This window comes from Haliaeetus leucocephalus, unplaced genomic scaffold (assembly GCF_000737465.1).
Source record: "Haliaeetus leucocephalus isolate CR32 unplaced genomic scaffold, Haliaeetus_leucocephalus-4.0 Scaffold605, whole genome shotgun sequence".
Classification (NCBI taxonomy): Eukaryota; Metazoa; Chordata; class Aves; order Accipitriformes; family Accipitridae; genus Haliaeetus; species Haliaeetus leucocephalus.
In genome coordinates this window covers 3600781-3620209 of record NW_010973041.1, presented here as the reverse complement: position 1 = coordinate 3620209, position 19429 = coordinate 3600781, and the positions used below count along the sequence as shown (strand labels likewise).

The 19429-nt window shown below is 37.5% G+C and overlaps 1 protein-coding gene across 1 annotated transcript; it reads right to left on the bottom strand.

Moving 5' to 3' along the window:
- Positions 1 to 566: 566 nt before the first annotated feature.
- CAAP1 (caspase activity and apoptosis inhibitor 1) lies at positions 567 to 19318 on the bottom strand. Its single transcript, XM_010578177.1, has 6 exons — positions 19208 to 19318; positions 18601 to 18801; positions 16988 to 17072; positions 15319 to 15394; positions 7116 to 7189; positions 567 to 1105 (listed from the first exon to the last, which is right to left on the bottom strand). The coding sequence occupies exons 1-6, from the start codon at positions 19316 to 19318 to the stop codon at positions 762 to 764; spliced, it is 891 nt and encodes a 296-aa protein (XP_010576479.1). The 3' UTR covers positions 567 to 761.
- Positions 19319 to 19429: the final 111 nt, after the last annotated feature.

The following is a 19429-nucleotide window of genomic DNA, read 5'->3' as shown; positions in this document are numbered from 1 at the left end:
CAAAAAAGCTTTACAGTCAGGAAAAAACTCTGTTTTCTTTATTTCAGTTATGACACAGAAGATTATCAGTGGAGAAGAGTGACAAAAACACATGACCAACAGTATAAAAACTCTGGTATTTGTCACTTTCAGGCACTTTCATAACCCTGAAAATAACATGGTTCAACTGTTTATTTGAAAGGGAAAAAACCCTCCCTTCCGGAATTCAACTTTCTAAAAATTAAGTATGCTTTTAAGTGAATCATCATTCATTTTAACTAGAATAGCTACATTATGAGAGCCCCAAGGAGAAATAAGCAATCTCAAATCCCATCACAGACTGCTGAAGGCAGTCACACGACGGAAGACCTCTTCAAAATGGTATTTTTAATGAAGTACATATAAATCAAGTTTCTCAAGTAGTTTAACAAGTTCCTAATAAATAAAACAGCTGGTAATTTCTAACCATGGGGTTATAAATAACTTGATTCTTCTAACCCTTCTGGAAGGCACCAGGTTCCTGGCATAGCTCTATATGTTGTGTGACTCCTTGAGGAGATAACTCGGCACAGAGAGACTTGATCAAACCACTGTTTGTGCACATCATGGAAGCAGCACACTAAAGGCAATGAAATCAACTATCAATGGCTTAAGCCACGGGTCAGGATACACAATAGGGTTTGAATGAGGAATGTCATACCCAACCCAAATATACTTTAGCACTGAAGAGAACAGACATCACATCCTTCAAAACAAATACTGAAAATTAAATCTAAACAATCTCAGAGCTGTTTTTTTATATCACCAGCTTTCATCAGAGCCTTAATAGCTCTGGCCCTCATCTCAAGCTCCAGAAGCTCCAGCTGCTGCGCTGACGGCTGAACATCTTCTGACGGAGGAATGGCTAAGGTTGCTGCTTTGGGCTCCTTTGGGCTGGACTCTGCCAACCCCAGAATCTCATTCACGCTTTTCTCAATATCCTTCTCAAGGTCATCTATCTGACTGGCTCCACTTCTGACAGTGTTTTCTTGCCCATCTGGGCCATCTTCTTCATTGCATGGGCCTTCTATGTCACTATCATACGCATCTGCGTTTATGCTGAGGACATCACTATCTTCTCCCTTGCCTGTAACACAAATGTAACAATCATATAGTTGCCTAACAGAACCATTTTTCTTTCAACTTACAAAATTGCTTCTTCTTAAAGTGTTTCGCTATAGATTAAGAGTGACAAAAAGATCTGTGAATTTAAGACAACTAATTCCTGTTCCTTCTCTCCTCCAACTTTTAAGGCTGATCTAATTTAGACAAGTGTTAATTCATTTTTATGCCAATTTAGAAGAACATGCAGTATAGCAAAGCAGCACTACCAGGAAAATTTATTCCATCCTATGGAGTTACATGATCTATTTTCCTAATTAAAATATCATAAGATTTTATATCACAAGGAAGCCTCTGCAGTGCAAAATTGATTATTGTTTATTATCTTTAAAGTAAACTTTGTTTTTAAAATACAGTTTTTAAAATGACCCTTTAAAACTATTTTATGTATTTTAAAAGGAGTGGGACACTATAGCCAGGCACAGTACTAAAAATTAATAGAAACTCCACTTACTAGTGCAACTATTCAGAATCTATCACAAGTATTTCAGACGTATTTAACTCAGTAAAAACATGGAGAAAGTTATGGCAGTGGCTTTTAATGCTGGCTGAAAGTTGGAGTTTATTTAAAAAAAAATAAATTGGAAAAGGCAGTGCAACAAAATAAAAGAAAACTCTAACAGAACCTGAGTTAACTGTTCTTACAATTTGTCTACAGAGAGACTATTGCTTTTGACACATTGGCCTCAGAAATCATTAGTCCTTCTCCAACCTCTGTATCTGTGGAAACTTAGAGCAGAATTGGTTCCTGCCTAAAATGAACAATTTATAGTCAGATGATGGTAAATTTACTGATTCTAAAGCCTTTATAATTCCTTTTGGTAGTATCACTATCCAAAGGTATGGCTGTGTTCAAGATCTGTGGGTTTGAAATACATGTAATTTCTTACCATGAAGATTCAAAGAAAGTTTACATTCATATGTAAGCTACTTTAGTCTATAATGATGTTCTATATACCAAAAATATTCTTTATTTAATACATATTCAGACAGTACTGCAAACCTGGGTTTTTTTAACATTAATTCTCCTTTAAAAATATGGGAGAGCATGAAGACAAGGGAGCCAAACTCCTCTCAGTACTGCACACTGACAGGACTAGTGGCAATGGGCAAAAATTAAAACACAGGAAATTCCACCTGAACACATGTAAAAACTTCTTTACTGTGAGGGTGGTCAAACACTGGAGGAGGTTTCCCAGAAAGGCTGTGGAGTCTCCATCCTCACACATATTCAAAACTCAACAGCATGTGGCCCTGAGCAACCTGCTCTGGTTGACCTGCTTGAGCAGGGGCATTGTGTTTGATGATCTCAAAACAGTACTTCTAACCTAAACAATTCTGTGACTCTCTGACTCTTAAAGTTAGTATGTTGACATCTGGCTTTAAAAGGCTCCCTTTCATCAAACTGTTAATTTTTTTTTTTTTAATTGCTAGTTTCATGCATCCATACTTTTGGTTCCTGAATCTCAAATCTGCAGGGCTAAAAGCACTGATTTGCAAGGATTGCTCATCAACAACAAAACAACAAATATACTGGAAACCCAAGCAAGTACTTCCTCTGTGAATTGGTGTTTTTAATATTAGGTAATCAACATCTTACTGACATTCAAACTACAAAAAAACCTCCCCACATTGATAATGCAGTCTAACACAGCAGGGACCTATGATTTTAATACCCTGAACTAATTATCTTCTGTCCTAATTTCAGTCACGATGGAGTTAATTTTCTTTCTAGTTGCTGGTATGGTGTTGTGTTTTGGATTCACTGATGTTCTCAGTTGTTGCTAAGTAGCATTTAGACTAAGTTAAGGAGTTTTCAGCTTCTCATGCCCAGCCAGCAAGACGGCTGGAGGGGCACAAGAATTTGGGACACAGCTGGGGCAAGCTGACCCAAACACACCAAAAGGGTATTCCATACCATGTGACCTCATGCCCAGTATATAAACTGGGGGAGTTGGCCTGGAGGTGTGGATCACTGCTTGGGAACTAACTGGGTGTCCATTGGCAAGTTGTGAGCAATTGCATTGTACATTGCTTGTTTTGCATATTCCAAGACTTTTATTATTATTGTCCTTTTATTATAATTATTAGTTTCTTCCTTTCTGTTCCATTAAACTGTTCTTATCTCAACCCATGAGTTCTATTTTTTTTTTTTTCCCCTGATTCTCTCCCCCAATCCCACTGGAGCAGGAGCAGAGTGAGTGAGCAGCTGCGTGGTGCCTATTTGCCAGCTAGGGTTAAACCACAACATCTTCCTATCACTGGCTTTTTTGATCAAGATGCTCACATTTAATGCTTTGCTGTTGGAAAACTTCTGAAAATATTTTTTTAATAATTCTTCTCAATCAGAATGTTCCTTTGACATAAGTTTCAGATCCAATACAAACAATTTTCTCCCCTTTCAAAAAAGAATAAAGCATCTCTGAAACGACATTTTTAGAAGTCTTTGTTTTACACTATTAATGTTTCAGTGTCTCTTATTATACAGGAAAGATTTAAAAATGCAACAAAAAGAATGTGAGACTTTTCTTGAAAACACAAGTGTGAAGTGTAAAAAACTCCCCATCCACATAGTGCTTTATTTTCTTCTTGAGTTTTTGTACAACCCCCTCATGCTATTTGGAAGTTCTGTACAAAGCTTAGCAGTAGAGTATGGATTAGAAAAATTAAATTGTTCCTTGTTCAAAATCAGTTTTAAGGTTTGTTGATTAAAGAGACCACTTTTACAGGAAAAACAAATAAGGTTTTAGAAAAATATTACTCTTTTTTTAAAACATTTTTAAACTCTTGTTGGTACATGCATGTGTTTGGTTTTAATTCATGAGCAGTGCAGAAGAACCTTAGGAAAGATCTATTTTTCTTGGGGTTTATGACATTCCTGCTATCCTGAGGGTGTGGGGAAAAAAAAAAAATCAATACTGAGTCCTAAGCAAGCTATAAATGCGCTTTCTGTGCTAAAAAAAAAAAAACAAGCGGAAGAAAGGAGGGGAACAAGGTGGGGAACGGGGGGAAATTCTTTTTTTTTCTGGTAAAAAAAAAATCCTAAATAGGTTTTATAAACAACAGTAACATTTTAAAACTAACTCCAGGGGTTTTATTGATTCAGGATTAAAGATTTTCTTACTATATACACTTAAAAAAAGATATTCAGATATTCACTCCTGATCACAGGCTATGATTTGTCACAGCATTTAAGTCCCAATTTAGGAATATTGCATGTTACCCTGACATGCACTCCTGATTTAGGATCTTACATAGGTATCGATCAAGTACCTAACAACACTGGTTTACTGTATTGTAAACACAGGCCATCCTACTGGTAAATACAGCATACATGGGAACATATATAGCTAATGTATGTGGCACCTCCAACATTCTAATCAAAGCTGACAAAAAAGCAAATTCAACTCTCCTAAGTGTACGATAAGCCATATAGATGTAGAGAGAACTTTTGATCTTTGTTTTTTGTAAGATAAATCACAATTTGCAAGCAATAAAAACTGAAAGTTTAAAACATAAACGATTCTGAAGCTATAAAAAAATCATCCTCACAGCAGTGTGTATAGAAAGTATTCATAAGAGAAGAACATACCAGGGCCTTCTTCAATCCTAAGTAGTTTTGCCCTGTTCCTACTGTGACAGTAACTTCAAGATTAGTGTTTCAGTTTCAGATGCAATTTTACCTGCTTCTCATACTATCAAATTAACATTGAACACTGTCTTTTCAACTTTACCTTACAAGACACAAGGTATGTGAAAGATCAAAAGAAATGGGAATCAACAGGATTAAGAAGTGGAAATTCTTCTGTCTTGCTGCACGGCATCAGTCAGTATTTACTTAATATTCTGCTCAACCAAGCAGCATTCCATGGATCAAAAAAATAGGTGCATCAATGGATCATAGTTCAAACTGTCTTTATCTTGACCCGTAAGTTTTTCTCACTTTTGCTCTTCTGATCTTCTCTGCCACCCCACTGTGGGAGGAGTAACTGAGTGGCTGCTGGGTGCTATTGCTGGCTGGTGTCAACCCACCACAGGATTCCTTTTAGTATTGGTCACATATTAAGCAGAAACAAAATGTTAGAAGTCATTCGTGTCTGTCCCAGAATTAGTATGGACCAGGAAGCAGGGCAAAGCTGCCTTGGGTTCCCATTCAGAATTTGGAGCCTCTAGAACTGTGTAATACAGTGTTCATATAAGCTCATGGGCCTATAGATGTTTAATTAGCTGATGGCTTTACTTCCCTCTTTTGCAGCTGTGATTTTACCCAGTAGTAAAGATCATGGTTGGCATTTCTCATTATTTTTTTCATTTTGTTAACTTCTACTTTTTCCTTCAGCTACAGTTGTGAAATTCATTTTAGCATACTCAATTGTGGTTTTTAATTTTATTTTATCCACTTCTGCTTATCATCTCATTCTCTTTTTTCTTCCCATAGCATCACAGACTGCAGCTCAGCAGATTGATTAGTTATATTTTTAAATTTATATTGATATTCTCAAAAGCTCTTTAAAGCTAACATCTTGAGTGGAACCACTGTTATAGCCCAAAGCCATCATGATATTCTGGTTGATTAAGTCATAAAAAACAACAATGAAGCAATCACCTGCAACAGTCATCAAGTCCCTTTGATAACACGAAAGTGAAAGAGATCTGCAGGAAATCTGTCTGTTCTAAGGTCACTTCATATAGTACAACAAACAACATTTAAAGCATTCCTCACAAAGCCATAGCAACCTGCTCCTAAAAGTTTTGATGATTTTATTATGAGTCTTTCCTCCTCCGTCTAATTGCCCTCACTAGTAACTTCAGAAAAAAACATGTTTCAAAAAATTATTCCAAGAGACATCTTTTAGACAACATTCTCAATTGGGAAATAGGAGTTGCAGGAAGCAGATAATGTTAGATCTTTGCAGAAGAGAAATATAGCTTCTACGAATTTGCAATGTTCTTTGATTGGAAAAGCTATTTCCGATGTTACTGCATACAGATAGTCCAAATGAAAATAAACAGACAGAAACACCTACAATTCTAGTGCTTCATGCACAAAAATACTGGCAGTAGTTACATGGTGCTGATTTAATGATTGGAATAAAATAAATACTGCTGCAGTTTAAGAAAACTGTTTCCTTATGCAGCAGGTACTCAAATGTGCATCACTAACTTACCTGCTTTTGCATTTTCTATTCTGCCAATCACTGTAGTACCTGAATGTCTCACCCACTATATTTTTGCATTTAAAAAGAGAAAATATACAATACAAAATGTTCATCCTCAGAGATTCGAAGATTTGAGTGTGTACTTCCACTGGCACTGACTTCAAGTAAAATATGCTAGTTATCAGGAGTGGTGGGTGTTAAGCACCATTCCATTGGACCCCAGCTCTGCACAACCAAAGCAAGCAAGGTATCATATACCAAGACTGAACAAAATGTTTAAATTACAAACAGTCCTTTGGCAAACAATCATCACAATGGATTTCTATGAATGTCAAAACAGAGTACTGTAGCCTCTTATGATCATTTCAACAGAAAGTAAAACTGGCTCTCGAATAATGCAGCAAATGGTAATAGGAGTATTAGCAATCACGTATATACCAAGAAATTGGAATGACTGAAGATCCTCTTCAGCTGAAAAACTACATGAGAGCCAAATGAGCCTTGCAAGAGCTTCAGTCATGTTCCAGAACCTAAACTAGCAAACTCTGAAGAGCTGCAGTTTTCTTCTTGCCACAAAAAACCTCTCCAATCTCACAGAATTAAGAGGCCAAAGTTCCTACATTGTCTTCTTCAATGCTCCCCTCTCCTTTTCTGGAATGGGGCTCAAGGGAGAGGTTATAACCCTACACAGCTCATTTTCTAAGAGGATGCTTCTCTGTGATTGCAGCTACCGTTCAAAAGAGAGTTATCAGTTATCTAGAATTAGTCACTGCCCAACATCAAGAAAACAAAATTTCAGCCTTCTCCACTACGTACCTTGTTTTGATTCCTGACCTTCCAGCTTGCTGTCTTCTCTGAGAGAAGAAGTAGAGTCTATACTGTTGTCCTGTCTGGAAACAAAGATGATGACATATTAATCTACATCTTTTACAATTCAGGAGAACTTTTCTAAGAAACATTTACTTTAACTACAGAAATTATGTGGTGGTAGGCCAATAGGCCAGCTACAGTATGAATAAAGGCAAAAGGAACATAAAGGAACATACAGAGTGCTAATCTAAGCACTTGAGAATGAGTTTTTTTTCTTTGCCTAGCAATACACAAGGATAAAATATTTCCACTACACCTTTCCGAATAACAATCCTCACTGGTAGCTCCTCCCTAATATTGGGAGCTTTTCTCTAAAATTCAGAATAAATTGTCACACAGTTAAACAATTTGAAAAAAAATACAGTTTCAGTTGCATTCAAATACTATTTACTGTTTTCCTTTTAAATTAACAGGTATTTTAATGAAGTTACCATCACCTCACCACCATCCACCTCTCCTACATCACAATCTCAGTTTCATAAGAAGACATTTTTTAAAATGAAATGCAACTCAACTGTTAAATTGTATTCAGAATCTGCATTCCTTTGTTTCTTCCATTTAAAGATTTCTACCGTTGACCTCTAAGGTTTCAACTGCTTTACAGAAGGGATGAGGAAGAGATACTTTTGTGTAATGTTCATGTCCTTCATACATTTTGCATATACTAGTTATACAAACTGTAAAAATACTGTGAAATATACAGTAAGAAGGAAGGCAGCAGGACCCAGAATCACAGGAAGAGTTCAATTGCCATGTTTAGTGAGCATTTTGACAGTAGAATTGCCAATTTCCTACCCTGAAAGTCAGTGTGCCATTGGTTTCATACATATTAATATGGAATCAATGTAACTATCCTGCCTGTGGGAGCTAAACAGCACTATAAAAAGGATAGTAGTATTCTGGTATCACAGATGTAACTATAATGACTTTAACAACTTGGTTTTCAGTAATGGCCTGAAGGCTTTTCCTAAAATTGAATACAGATCTATTTTCCCCACGCTCTCATACATTTTTTTTTTTCAGGTGTCCAATGGCTATTGCAGGAAGGAGAATACTGTTATACTTCTAGCCACCTTGGTCTGAGAGACAGTTATTTTGACTGCTATTTCCTTCTCTGTAGTAGCAAAGCTTACAAATGAATAGAATCTTCTGTTTCTCCCACTTTTTGTACCCATTGCAACATAGATGTGTATGATAGCACGCAATAATTAAGGAGAATGTGTAGCTGTTTTCATATGCACACAGCACCTGAAAAAAGATTTAAGTGTTGTGCCCCTTAAGTAAGGAAAGAGAAACGTACTGTCTGATGCCATTATAATAAAACAGGAATAGACTATTTACTCTGATGCATTTTTCTCAGAACTCAGTGGTATTTATCCTTTCAGCTTGCTTTCCTACTTGGTCAGCTCAAGAAGTATTCTCCCAACCTTTTAATTCCTGTTGGACTTTCCACTCCCAGGCAGGGCTGATAGAGAAGGAATGGATACAAACTAGATGTCCAAATAGCTATGCTAAGTGGGAAATTCTGTATACATGGCTAATCCCTTCAGAAAATTATTTAAACTGTGCCCCTTCACAAACAAAGAGAGTTTGCTCATTTATTTTCTATTCCAGTCATCAGTCTTGTGGCTGGTGCTGGCCATAGCTGTTGAAAGATGGATTACAGCCCTCACCTGCTAGATGTAAAATAAGCCCAAGAATTCAACAAATAACATTAGGTCTGCTGTATGTGATGGTTTAGACATGTTAACCAGAGTCTCAAACTTCCTGCTGTCATGGGAGAAAAGGAACACCAGACAACATGACATTACCACGTTCAATTTAAGTGGATTGAGCAGAGGACAGGCTGTGAGGAAAAGTTTTGCACTCATACACACACCCATATGGTCAGAGTTAACTGAAACCCACCCCAATTACCACTCCAACGCGCCTGCACAGCCTAGCCCAGGGGAAACAGCCTCTCAGCGCCAGGCTCCAGGCCACCAATTAGGACCAAAGCCTAACTGGTCCTCTGCTTTGAGACAGTGCCAGACTCCTGTGTAGCAACATTTCCGTACCCACCTCTATTACTGAGTGGGGTTAGGCCGGATGCCAGCACAGACCACCAGCTAAATCTGTCCAGGATGCTATCACAGCAAACCTTCTCAGAAATTTCAGGTTTTGCTCTCCTGCCACTTGCCAAGGCTTATCACACTCAGGTCTCCTTTGTATTGTCCTGTCCACTAGGTTATGCTACATAAAAAGAAATGATCAACTGAAAAAAATCACACATCAAAATTTATTGCAAAGTTTCACCTGTTGCCTTGACACTATCACTGACTACAGCAAAACCATATTCTTTTAAAGACTACCTACTGTCAGCAAAAAAGTTTTTAGAACCCAAAAGTACTTACACAGCACGTTCTACTCTTTCAGAATTGACTGGACTGGACTGTATTGCTGGTGAACCTGCACTACTTCACTTCATAGGTGGACACTTTGCACCATCTTGTGGCCAAGCAGAAGCATTTCAGTTCACAGTGCAGTTTCCCTCTCAACTTGTCAACCTTGTTTAATTTCTTTGTTAATAAGAAATATTTTTCTCCTAATTATCTATACTGCAGTATAGGTTTAAGAAAGGGTAGCACATCATCATGTCTCCAAACAACGGGAGCAGAGATATGCTAATCTAAAATTAGGGCACAGTATACAAATTTAATACCCTCTTCCTTCAGGCCATGCTAGTACACGGCCACAGTAATTTGGAGCTCCCTCTTTTTATCAGTCTTTAAAGACACTTCTCCCTCAGGATGACAGTTAAGTTCAAAGTCAGTCTTCCAAGAGATAAAGTCAGCTTTTTTTTTTTAATAGAACAACATTTGCACAGTATGTTCTTTTCAGCAAATAGAAGCTAACCATTGCATTTTGTTGGTGACAAATGCTGTAAATTTCAATTTACCCTATGCTAGCTTTTCATGTTGGCATGCTCCACATTAGTACAATGCTTGGCTTCTGTACAGAACCTATTACTTTCAGGAATCTGCACAGCTGTCAAAGAAATCTGGGTTTGAGGGCGATTTGGTACCACAACTCCAGCAGATTATGAAGAGTGAGGTAAAACAGCAGCACAGGTTAGGAAAAGGGTTACAGTCAGAGGAGTGGATGGCTAAGGATTAAGACAATAGCACTGCAATACTGGTGGCTCGGATCCCAAGCTTCAGTAGTAACTGGGGTTGGAGACCAGGAGGAAAAGTTTTGTGACAGAAAAAAATCTTCATGTACTGGACTAGAAGACAGTCTGACAACATGAGATACAGCCATGCTGATACTTTCCTTACAGGGTTTTTAATTGTTAAGAAACATTTACCTAAATCTCTGGAGTAAGGCTTGAGATGAGTACCTCTGCTACTCTTGACAGAAAGATGATGTACCTTCCTAAATTAAAATCTGCCTTTGCAGTTCCAAGCCTAAAAAAATATTTCTAGAAGTCCCAAGTCCTTGCAAACCTCCAGCAAATTTTTGTTCCAAGGGTAGTTTTCCATGACAAATAAAAATAATTAACAGTAAGCGATTTTTAAAAAAAAAAAAAAAAAGGCAAAAAAGTCCTTACGAAGTAGCACTCCTCAGGAAAGGTATCCCAAGTGACAGATGCTAATCAAATAGTTTAATGAGCTACAAAAGGTCCATCATTCCAATTACAGGTGAAGTTTGAAGACACCACAAGAACAGAAGATAGTGAACAGATGCAAAATGCTAATATATCTGTTCAGTGACTCACATAGCCTATTCTTCCAGTGATTCCAAATGGTGAAGGTAACCGAATTGTCCTAGAGGGGTAAATACCAGATGGCAATTGCACGCTTGTGAACAGCCCAGTACCCAGGAGCAAAACATGTTAAAACAAGACAAGCCTTTAAACTGCTAGCCTTCCTAAAACAAAACAAGCGAAAACTGCACTCATGACTTGCAAAGCTGTAAAAAGCCTATAAAACTCTTGAAAGAGCAAATACTAAACCACAAATTTTCACACAGTGAAAAATAAGCACATTTGATTTTCAAAGCAAAGATCATTTATTCACATGAACATATGACCACTATAATGATATTAGCATGCTTGGTTTTTTAATACATGTTTTATTACTAGGGCAAATAATTTACTTTCAGTTCTTCTGTTGGAGGGTATTTAAAGAGCCAATTCAGGGAACAGGAAAGAAATAGTTCAAGAACATGCTAATATCTTCTGAGTGAGTTGGGAAGAAAGCCTGCTTGGTTTTGCAGGACATTAATTGGCTAACTCCTTTCAATTAACTATGTCATTTAGTTGGAAGCTTGGCATACAGCAATTCTCTTGGTTTAACGGTATTCCACTGCAGACAGTAAAAAAAAAAATCTGAGAATTGCATAGTCAAAAAATCTACACAGAGCTCACAAGTAATGAAGTGTATCTATTGTAATAGCAACTTCCAGTTGTTGGCAAACACAGGCCCTGCTTCTTCAGTTCTTCTGCATGCTTATTCTAGGATTTCTAGTGTTTAAATCAGAAGCAGCTGGTGGCAAAATAAGAGCAAGTGTTTGACACGCTAATGGAAGCATGTGAAGCTTTTACAGAGCTGAAATTTAGGAAAAGCCTCAGGACTTCCTGTTCTGGTGGCAGAATGAGGATATGTATATCAGAAAAAGGAAGGTTCAGTTTACAATTAAAGGTACAATACCATCCAAAAGCTTCAGATAAAGATCTGAACTTTGCAATCTTCCCTGTACCTGGAGAAACTTCTCTAAATCCCTGATACTTTTAGACAGTACAGACAGGAAACAGGTCTTTAGAGACATCTAACTATTTGCCTATTTTGGGGAAAAAAAAGACACAGTACAAACTATACCCTTCTAAGAAAGCCTGTGTATTTTGATACACTTGTAATTTCTTCAGATGTATTGATTTAAGCTTTCTTTTCTATTGATATATGGACATTGCTGAAGGTATAAGTTTGTCAATTTCTTTTTTTAAAGGAACAAGGATGAAAAAAAACATGTTCCAATCAGTATATTTTTTACTAGAGTAAGATTTGCTATTCACATTTTCCCTTCCCACGTTTATGTGTCCATGAAAACAACTAAGACAAGTCAGATCTAAACCAAAGAAGCTTTAATATTGCATCACTAACAGAATGCAGAAAAAAGTAGTCATTTATAAGAAAACAACAAGTAATGAAGACAAACTAGGAAGAATGAACAGCAAGAATATAAACAAACAAACTGCTTTTTTCATTCTGAGAAACCTTTTCTCAGGGCAAACAAATTCACCCATTTAAACTGAGACGATAATTAAAAACATATTAAAGATTATAAACAACCAAAGCTTAGCTGAGTAATGCAGCTTTCACTGTTTCTCCACTGCTGCATCTTTAGCCTCCCTGCCTACTGACTTGTTGCTGTTCTGGCTGAAACATAAGTTTTCTAAAGTTTTTCAAACTTGCTTTTATACTTATTTACACACAGGTTGCAAAAACATTAACCTAAATGCCCAAAGATTAGACCTATTTGGTAAAAAGGACTTGTGACACTTTACAGTTTTAAAAGCATAATATTGCTCTACTTACTAAGCACAGGGCTTAATGATAAAGATAAACCCTTAGTATTCCTCATTTCACCTCTTCCTAACCCTTTATTTCTCTATCATCCAAACAGCTTTCGATTTTTGTTTTTTTGTTAAAGCTAACACACAGCTGAACCTACGAGCCAAGGTTCTAAGATAGCATCCCTGTGTGTAGCATACCATTTTTTAATCCACTGCATTAAAAGGAAAAGAAAAGCCACAATTCCTACATCAACATGTCTTACCTGGCCAGTCTGGAGGAGTCTGAAATATTAAAGTATCAGGATGGAGATAGAGATAACAAGAACCAGGGGCACCTCAACCATTTTGTTCGTCAAAGGCAGCAATCTGCTCTGTAACTCTGATCAACATCTCTCAGTTCCTTCTACTTTTTTAAAAAACACAATTTCTTCTTGATTTTGCTTTCAGTTACCGCTCACATCTTTCTCATCAGGTGACCTAGCTTTGTCAACTTTTGGTAACTGCAGCAATGGTTAAGGAACTTGGTCAGTTTTAATTCTGCTGTACTTCAACACAGCTATGAGAAAGGGTACACAACACCAACTCACTTTGGTTTACTCACCGCTTATGCCTGGAATATTATCTGTACAGTGTAAAAACAGTAGATTTTGAAATTGCCATTTAGATCCTATAGATGTTGTTTTCCCAAAACTTTCCTACGTGCCATGGGCAAATGGGTTGTTAAGTGTCTTCAGATACTCGCTAGTTAAAAAATAGTAAATCCTGCTTGCCTTCCTTATGTTGTTTTTTTCATTAACTGACAACAACAATTTCCTCTGCTTAGGTTTTTACCAGCTCAAATCATTACTTTATTTGCATATAAGCAAGACTTTACTCAATCTACTGTAGATAATGGTCATAAATACATGTCTCAACAGTAGCTCTGAAACACCTTGCAGCCACAGAACTACCTTCCTGAAATCTAGCAGCACTAATTCTGCCATACCTCTTTTAGATGAAGAGCATTTCATGTATTTTGCAACAGTAAAAAGCTTGTGAATTAGGTCTTTAAAAAAATCACATAACTTCTCCAGACATCAAAATCCTGGGGCATTTTTCATGGTTTCCTTAGCCAACAATTTTGTCTTCTCATTCTATTTAGAAGTTTCCTGGCAAAACATCAATCACTTAACAGACTCCTTTATGTAAAAAGACCTCATATTTAGTGTATTTTGTAGTTTTTTAAATTTTTTATTTTGCTTTTTTAAATAGCCAGAGGGCAATATCCAAAATAAGAAAATTAATCCACATAAATGGGTGCACTGACACCATTCACAGATCATGTAGGCAACAAATAGCAAAGGGGAGGATACAGTCACAGACCAGCTCTACATGGAACTCTAGAAGAAATAGTGCCAGAGGATAATAAAACTGTATCACATGAGAACAACTGAAACATCACTTAACTTAGTATCACTCCATTTTCTAGTATATTTGTATGATGTATGATGAGATGTGATCAAAGAAAATTACTTCATTCAGTAACTTCATAACTTGTTCTGAATCAAAGACAGGATCAGAAACCAGGTCTCTGAAATCAAAAATACCGATGAGAATGTGAAATTTTGATTACTATCACTACTTTTCCCATCCATTTGTTCCCATTTACTAGGTCTAGATGAACTAACCAAACCAGCAACTAAGAGGTACTTTAATCTGCCCAACACTGGTTTATTGTCTTGTATTATCTCAGAAGTTTATTAAGTTTGTGTACTGAACCTGTAGACCAGCTGTATCAGGTTAGCAATGAAAATAGGAAAGCTTTTTATTTTGTCTTCTACAAGCAAGTTAATCATAAAATTCAATACATTATGGGTGATAACTAGAAACTTTCTTTTCCCCTTCATTACTTCCATGCAAACTGTCAGAAAGAGTTCACCCATTCACAGAAGTGACTTAGTAATATACTACATAAGACTGTCTTTAAAAAACAGACAAGTATTTTAAGAAAAGGTTAAAAAGTGTTGGCCTTTACAAAACTGACAGACACCACCCTAAAAATAAGAAACCAGAAGTCTCTGTTCTTGAAAATCTAGACATTCTACAGCATCCCTAACAGAGAACATGGGAACAGGTGAGAGTCAGTGCTGCCTCAACCGAGGCAGGAATAAGGACCAGAAAGAAGAGAGGAAGAGAAGAGATACATCTCAGCTGAACTGAAAATACACTTACACAATTCACGGACCCAAGTGGGAATGGGTTACTCAATCTGCTTTAGCTCACTCAAAGAGGGTTAACCTAAATCATATTACTTCACTTCTGCTGCAGGCTAGGAGTGTGCACGTGTTCAATTACCACAACTCAACTGATGGGTGGCAACACCATTATGAAACCCAGTTATGTGCTCAAGACACATTTAATGTTATAAAGTGACAAAGTCACATTTGTAAGTTCAGTACTTGCTAGCAGTCACAGCTTATTGTCATTCCACTAAAGTAAGCACATAATTAAGGATATAGCAATTGGGTCTGTCAACATTACATTTGATAATTTCTCATGAAAAATTCCTGTATTGTTCAGTATTCTTAAGTTTTAAATGTTTTGTCTTTTACTCACTGACTGACTGATTCACCTCCAGTCTTGTCTCCTTCATCTGCCTCCTCGTCAGTATCAGAATCAGCTCCAATCTTGCCTAGATATACAGTTTCAAACATGAAAATTTAGGCAGGTTATATAATTAATGCTACACAGTTAGGCTTACTCTTAACGATTAACTCTATTGCAATCAGCAGGAGAGGGTTTTTTTCCCAGTTAAAGCAGATGTTCTAAACATTAGACTTAGTCAAAACCCAAAACCTTCGTTTTTGAGCTTCCTGCTAGCCACGTGGTTGGCATTTTTCAGTTCCACTGTACTATAAAAAAACAGAATAACTATTGCTAGTATAATACTATGGGCACTAAAATAAAGCACAGGAGACAGAATTAATAGAAGGTACTCTGCAGTGTTCAAGATTTGAAGAGTTTCACTTAATTGAGAAGACAGCAATAAGTTTACAAATAAATTCTACAGCCCTTAAATATCAAGTGGAAGTTCAGCAAGATACTGAAAAGCTAGAATGTCGTATCCTTAATCAAAGTTCATGAACTATGTGCCTCAGCAGAGCAGAGGGATCCACCAAGAATCCTTTAACTACACCGAATACTCCAGTGCAATTGCTCATACAATTGAGCTGGTATTGCAGTATGTCAGACCTTACCCGCAGAGAACCAGGAGGCAACTTAATGTCAGTTTACCTAAAGTAACAGATTTCAAACAATACTTCTACACTCCTATCTTTGTTTTTTCCACCAAGTCAAAAGCTTTGCTCTTAGTTTGGGTACTAAGGAAAAGGAGCTTATACTACCATTTTCTGAATGTGTCCTTAATAGCTTCTAAATCAACGGATGTTTTCATCCAAGCTTAAAAGATCAAAACCAGCATGTGTGTGTGTATATATATGTACATATACACACACTATATATACTGTCAGCACGTGTACATATGTAACACTAATACATATGTATGCTAATATATATACACACTAATATATACTTACTAGTGTGTATATATATGTCCTGGTTTCAGCTGGGATAGAGTTAACTGTCTTCCTAGTAGCTGGTACAGTGCTATGTTTTGAGTTCAGTATGCGAAGAATGTTGATAACACTGATGTTTTCAGCTGTTGCTCAGTAGTGTTTAGACTATAGTCAAAGATTTTTCAGCTTCTCATGCCCAGCCAGCGAGAAAGCTGGAGGGGCACAAGAATAAGTTGGCACAGGACACAGCCAGGGCACCTGACCCAAACTGGCCAAAGGGGTATTCCATACCATGGGACGTCCCATCTAGTATAGGAACTGGGAAGTGGGGACATGGAATCGCGGCTCAGGGACTAGCTGGGTGTCAGTCAGTGGGCGGTGAGCAATTGCCCTGTGCATCATTTGTACATTCCAATCCTTTCATTACTACTGTTGTCATTTTATTAGTGTTATCATTATCTCTATTAATTTCTTCTTTTCTGTTCTATTAAACCGTTCGTATCTCAACCCACGAGTTTTACTTCTTTTTCCTGATTTTCTCCCCCATCCCACTGGATGGGGGGGAGTGAGTGAGAGGCTGCGTGGTGCTTAGTTGCTGGCTGGGGTTAAACCACAACAATATATGTATTAGTAGCTAGAAATGGAGTGAAAATCCAGTTGAGAGGCAGACTATTCCCTGGTATACAGTGGTGCTTAAGTTTCATTCATACCTTCAAGTATCTTCAACAGTTTTTTTTCAGATAACAGCTCCAACTGCTCCAAGCAAAGCCTTTTGATTTCATCCATGGAACAGTTCTAAGAAGACAAATAAGACAGACCACAAGCTACTAAAAATTTCTGAGGACAGAGTAATTATGAACAGTAAGTAGCACTCCAACTGTACTGGATAAAGGGTTAATTCAGATTGCAAGTCCCTTCCCTATTCTGACCTGCAGTGATGCACCTGCTGAAGAACAGCAAGTAGGTGTTTCAGTTTTGACAACTACCAGAAACAGCGTGTGTGTTTTTTTCTGAAAAATTAAGCAATACACACTATCAGTTACATGACCTATGGCTTGGAGTTTTCACTGCAGCTGTAACACTGAGCAGCAGAAATACTCGGCCATACATGTGAAGCATGGAACAGCAAACAACTGCAGCCCTGATTACTCCTAATTCTCCATCACTTGGGAGCAGGTGGATTACATAATTAAGCCTGCAAAGATCAGAGCCAACTGTTGAATCCAAGTTCACCAACTGAAGCAAACACTGCTATTGACAACACACCAACAGTTGTATATCATAATAAAGAAAACATAAAAAATATGTAAATTGTGATCCATTTCTATGCTTGATACATACCATACGCTGCCACAGATTTTATGGGTATTCCAGTTACCTTCACATCTTTCACACTACTTGGTGTCCTCTTGGTGAAATAAAGTGATAATTTCACACTTTCAAATGAACTATGATACCCCATAAAAGTACCAAAATCAGGAAGTGCTGAACTTATTGTAACATTCACGACCGTACTGTAGGTTTGGTTCTACATGACCAGGCAGCTTCCTTTCAAACTCAGTAATGCCTTTGCCTCCAGCTACTCCAGACCTCTTTTCTTCTCCCAGAGGTGACAAACGGATGAGACTGTATGCCATTCACTACGTGTATAAAATTAAGAATTCCTGCCTCACTTACTTTAATAGTATAACTCAAAGATAAAAATCAAAGACAAAGATTTTGAAGCTATTAACAAACATCACACAAAATAGCATTTCTTCTTCTGTACAGGCTGCTAGCCTAATTTATTTTTACCAAGTCCTGCAGTTCACAAGACCCAAAAAGCATATGTTCTAAGCCAGTAAAGCTCTAGCTATACTACCACTAAAGTCCACAGAAGTTACAGCTTCAGAAGCTGTTTATTAAGAAGGGGGTTTACTGCCTTATCTCAGACATTAACTTAATACCATACAAAGAAATTCAGCTGACACAAACAGAAACCAAACTTTTATTAACAAATCAGTATAGTTATTAGTGAACAACAGTACTGAATTTACTCCACACAATTATGAAACTTCTTTTGCATTTAACTAACCAGTACGGACAGAAGGTGTAAAAATAAGCAGCCTGCAGTTCAGCAATGGCTGAGGAGTGCAAAAAGGACTAAACTGGAATAACTATATCAAATCTCAAAAAAATTTCAGAGACTTGATATAATCTTCCTTCAAGAAATAACAGGCAGGTTTTATGCTGGAAGTCCACTACACTTGAGAGATAAATGTGCTTTGTTACACAAGCATTCAAGCTCGTAAAAAGTATATAAATGGTAAGTGTATTTCAGTACCTTTAAAATATCAGGCAGCATCTTCTGCAGTTTTTTCTCCCCTATGACACAGAAACACTGTTGAAGCATTTCTTTTTTGTCCGCGATGTAGAAACTGACAGGTTTGAGTGACACACTGAGATCTAATCCTCCTTCTTCTATGTCACTGGGTTGTTCAGCTTCTTCCACTTTTTCTCCAGATAGTACATTGCATTTTGCTTCCTAAAATCAAGGAAGGCAAGTACAATTTTCACATTTTCTAGTGAACTAGAGAAGAAGGAAACTTACAGCTTCATCTGCACTTGCAATAGTTTTCCCTTCATAATCACACAGTATATCTTAAGGTGGACTTCGGGGCTTCCAAATAGTGTATTAGTTTGAAAGGCAGCTGCATTACAGAAGCTACATTTTTGGTTACTGAAGCCATTCTTATGCTACGGGAAATTTTAAAAGCCTCAAGAGGCAAAAAGTACTTTTAAACATTAGCCAGAAAACATTATCTGCAAATAGCTAGCTGCTACCTATACATGAAAGCATGCTTTAAGGCTGAAGAAATCCGTGTCTCTGATTTGCTGTGCAATTAAATCAGTAATCTCACAGTCTACAGCTACCCTCCTAGGAAGGAAACGGGCATACACTTCCCCGTGCGGCACAGTCTTCCGAGAATAAAAGCGGGCTTCGTATCAGAAGACCTATCCTCCACGCATCGGTTAAAAAAAGCAGCCGGCTGGAAACGCATCTTGACAGGCCCACCGTTCGCTCAGGAGCGCGCGTCACGCGGAACGGTGTACTCGCGCCCCAGCACCTCCTAGGACAGACCCACAGGCCTGCAAGCAGGAGCACCACGACC

Excerpts from the sequence above, each read along its gene's own strand:
- CAAP1 (XM_010578177.1), bottom strand. The coding sequence starts at position 19,318 with ATGCGTTTCCAGCCGGCTGCTTTTTTTAACCGATGCGTGGAGGATAGG. Across the intron at positions 18,802-19,207 it reads GCACGGGGAAGTGTATGCCC|GAAGCAAAATGCAATGTACT; the intron begins GTTTCCTTCCTA and ends CCTTGATTTTAG. Across the intron at positions 1,106-7,115 it reads AGGTCAGGAATCAAAACAAG|GCAAGGGAGAAGATAGTGAT; the intron begins GTACGTAGTGGA and ends TTTGTGTTACAG.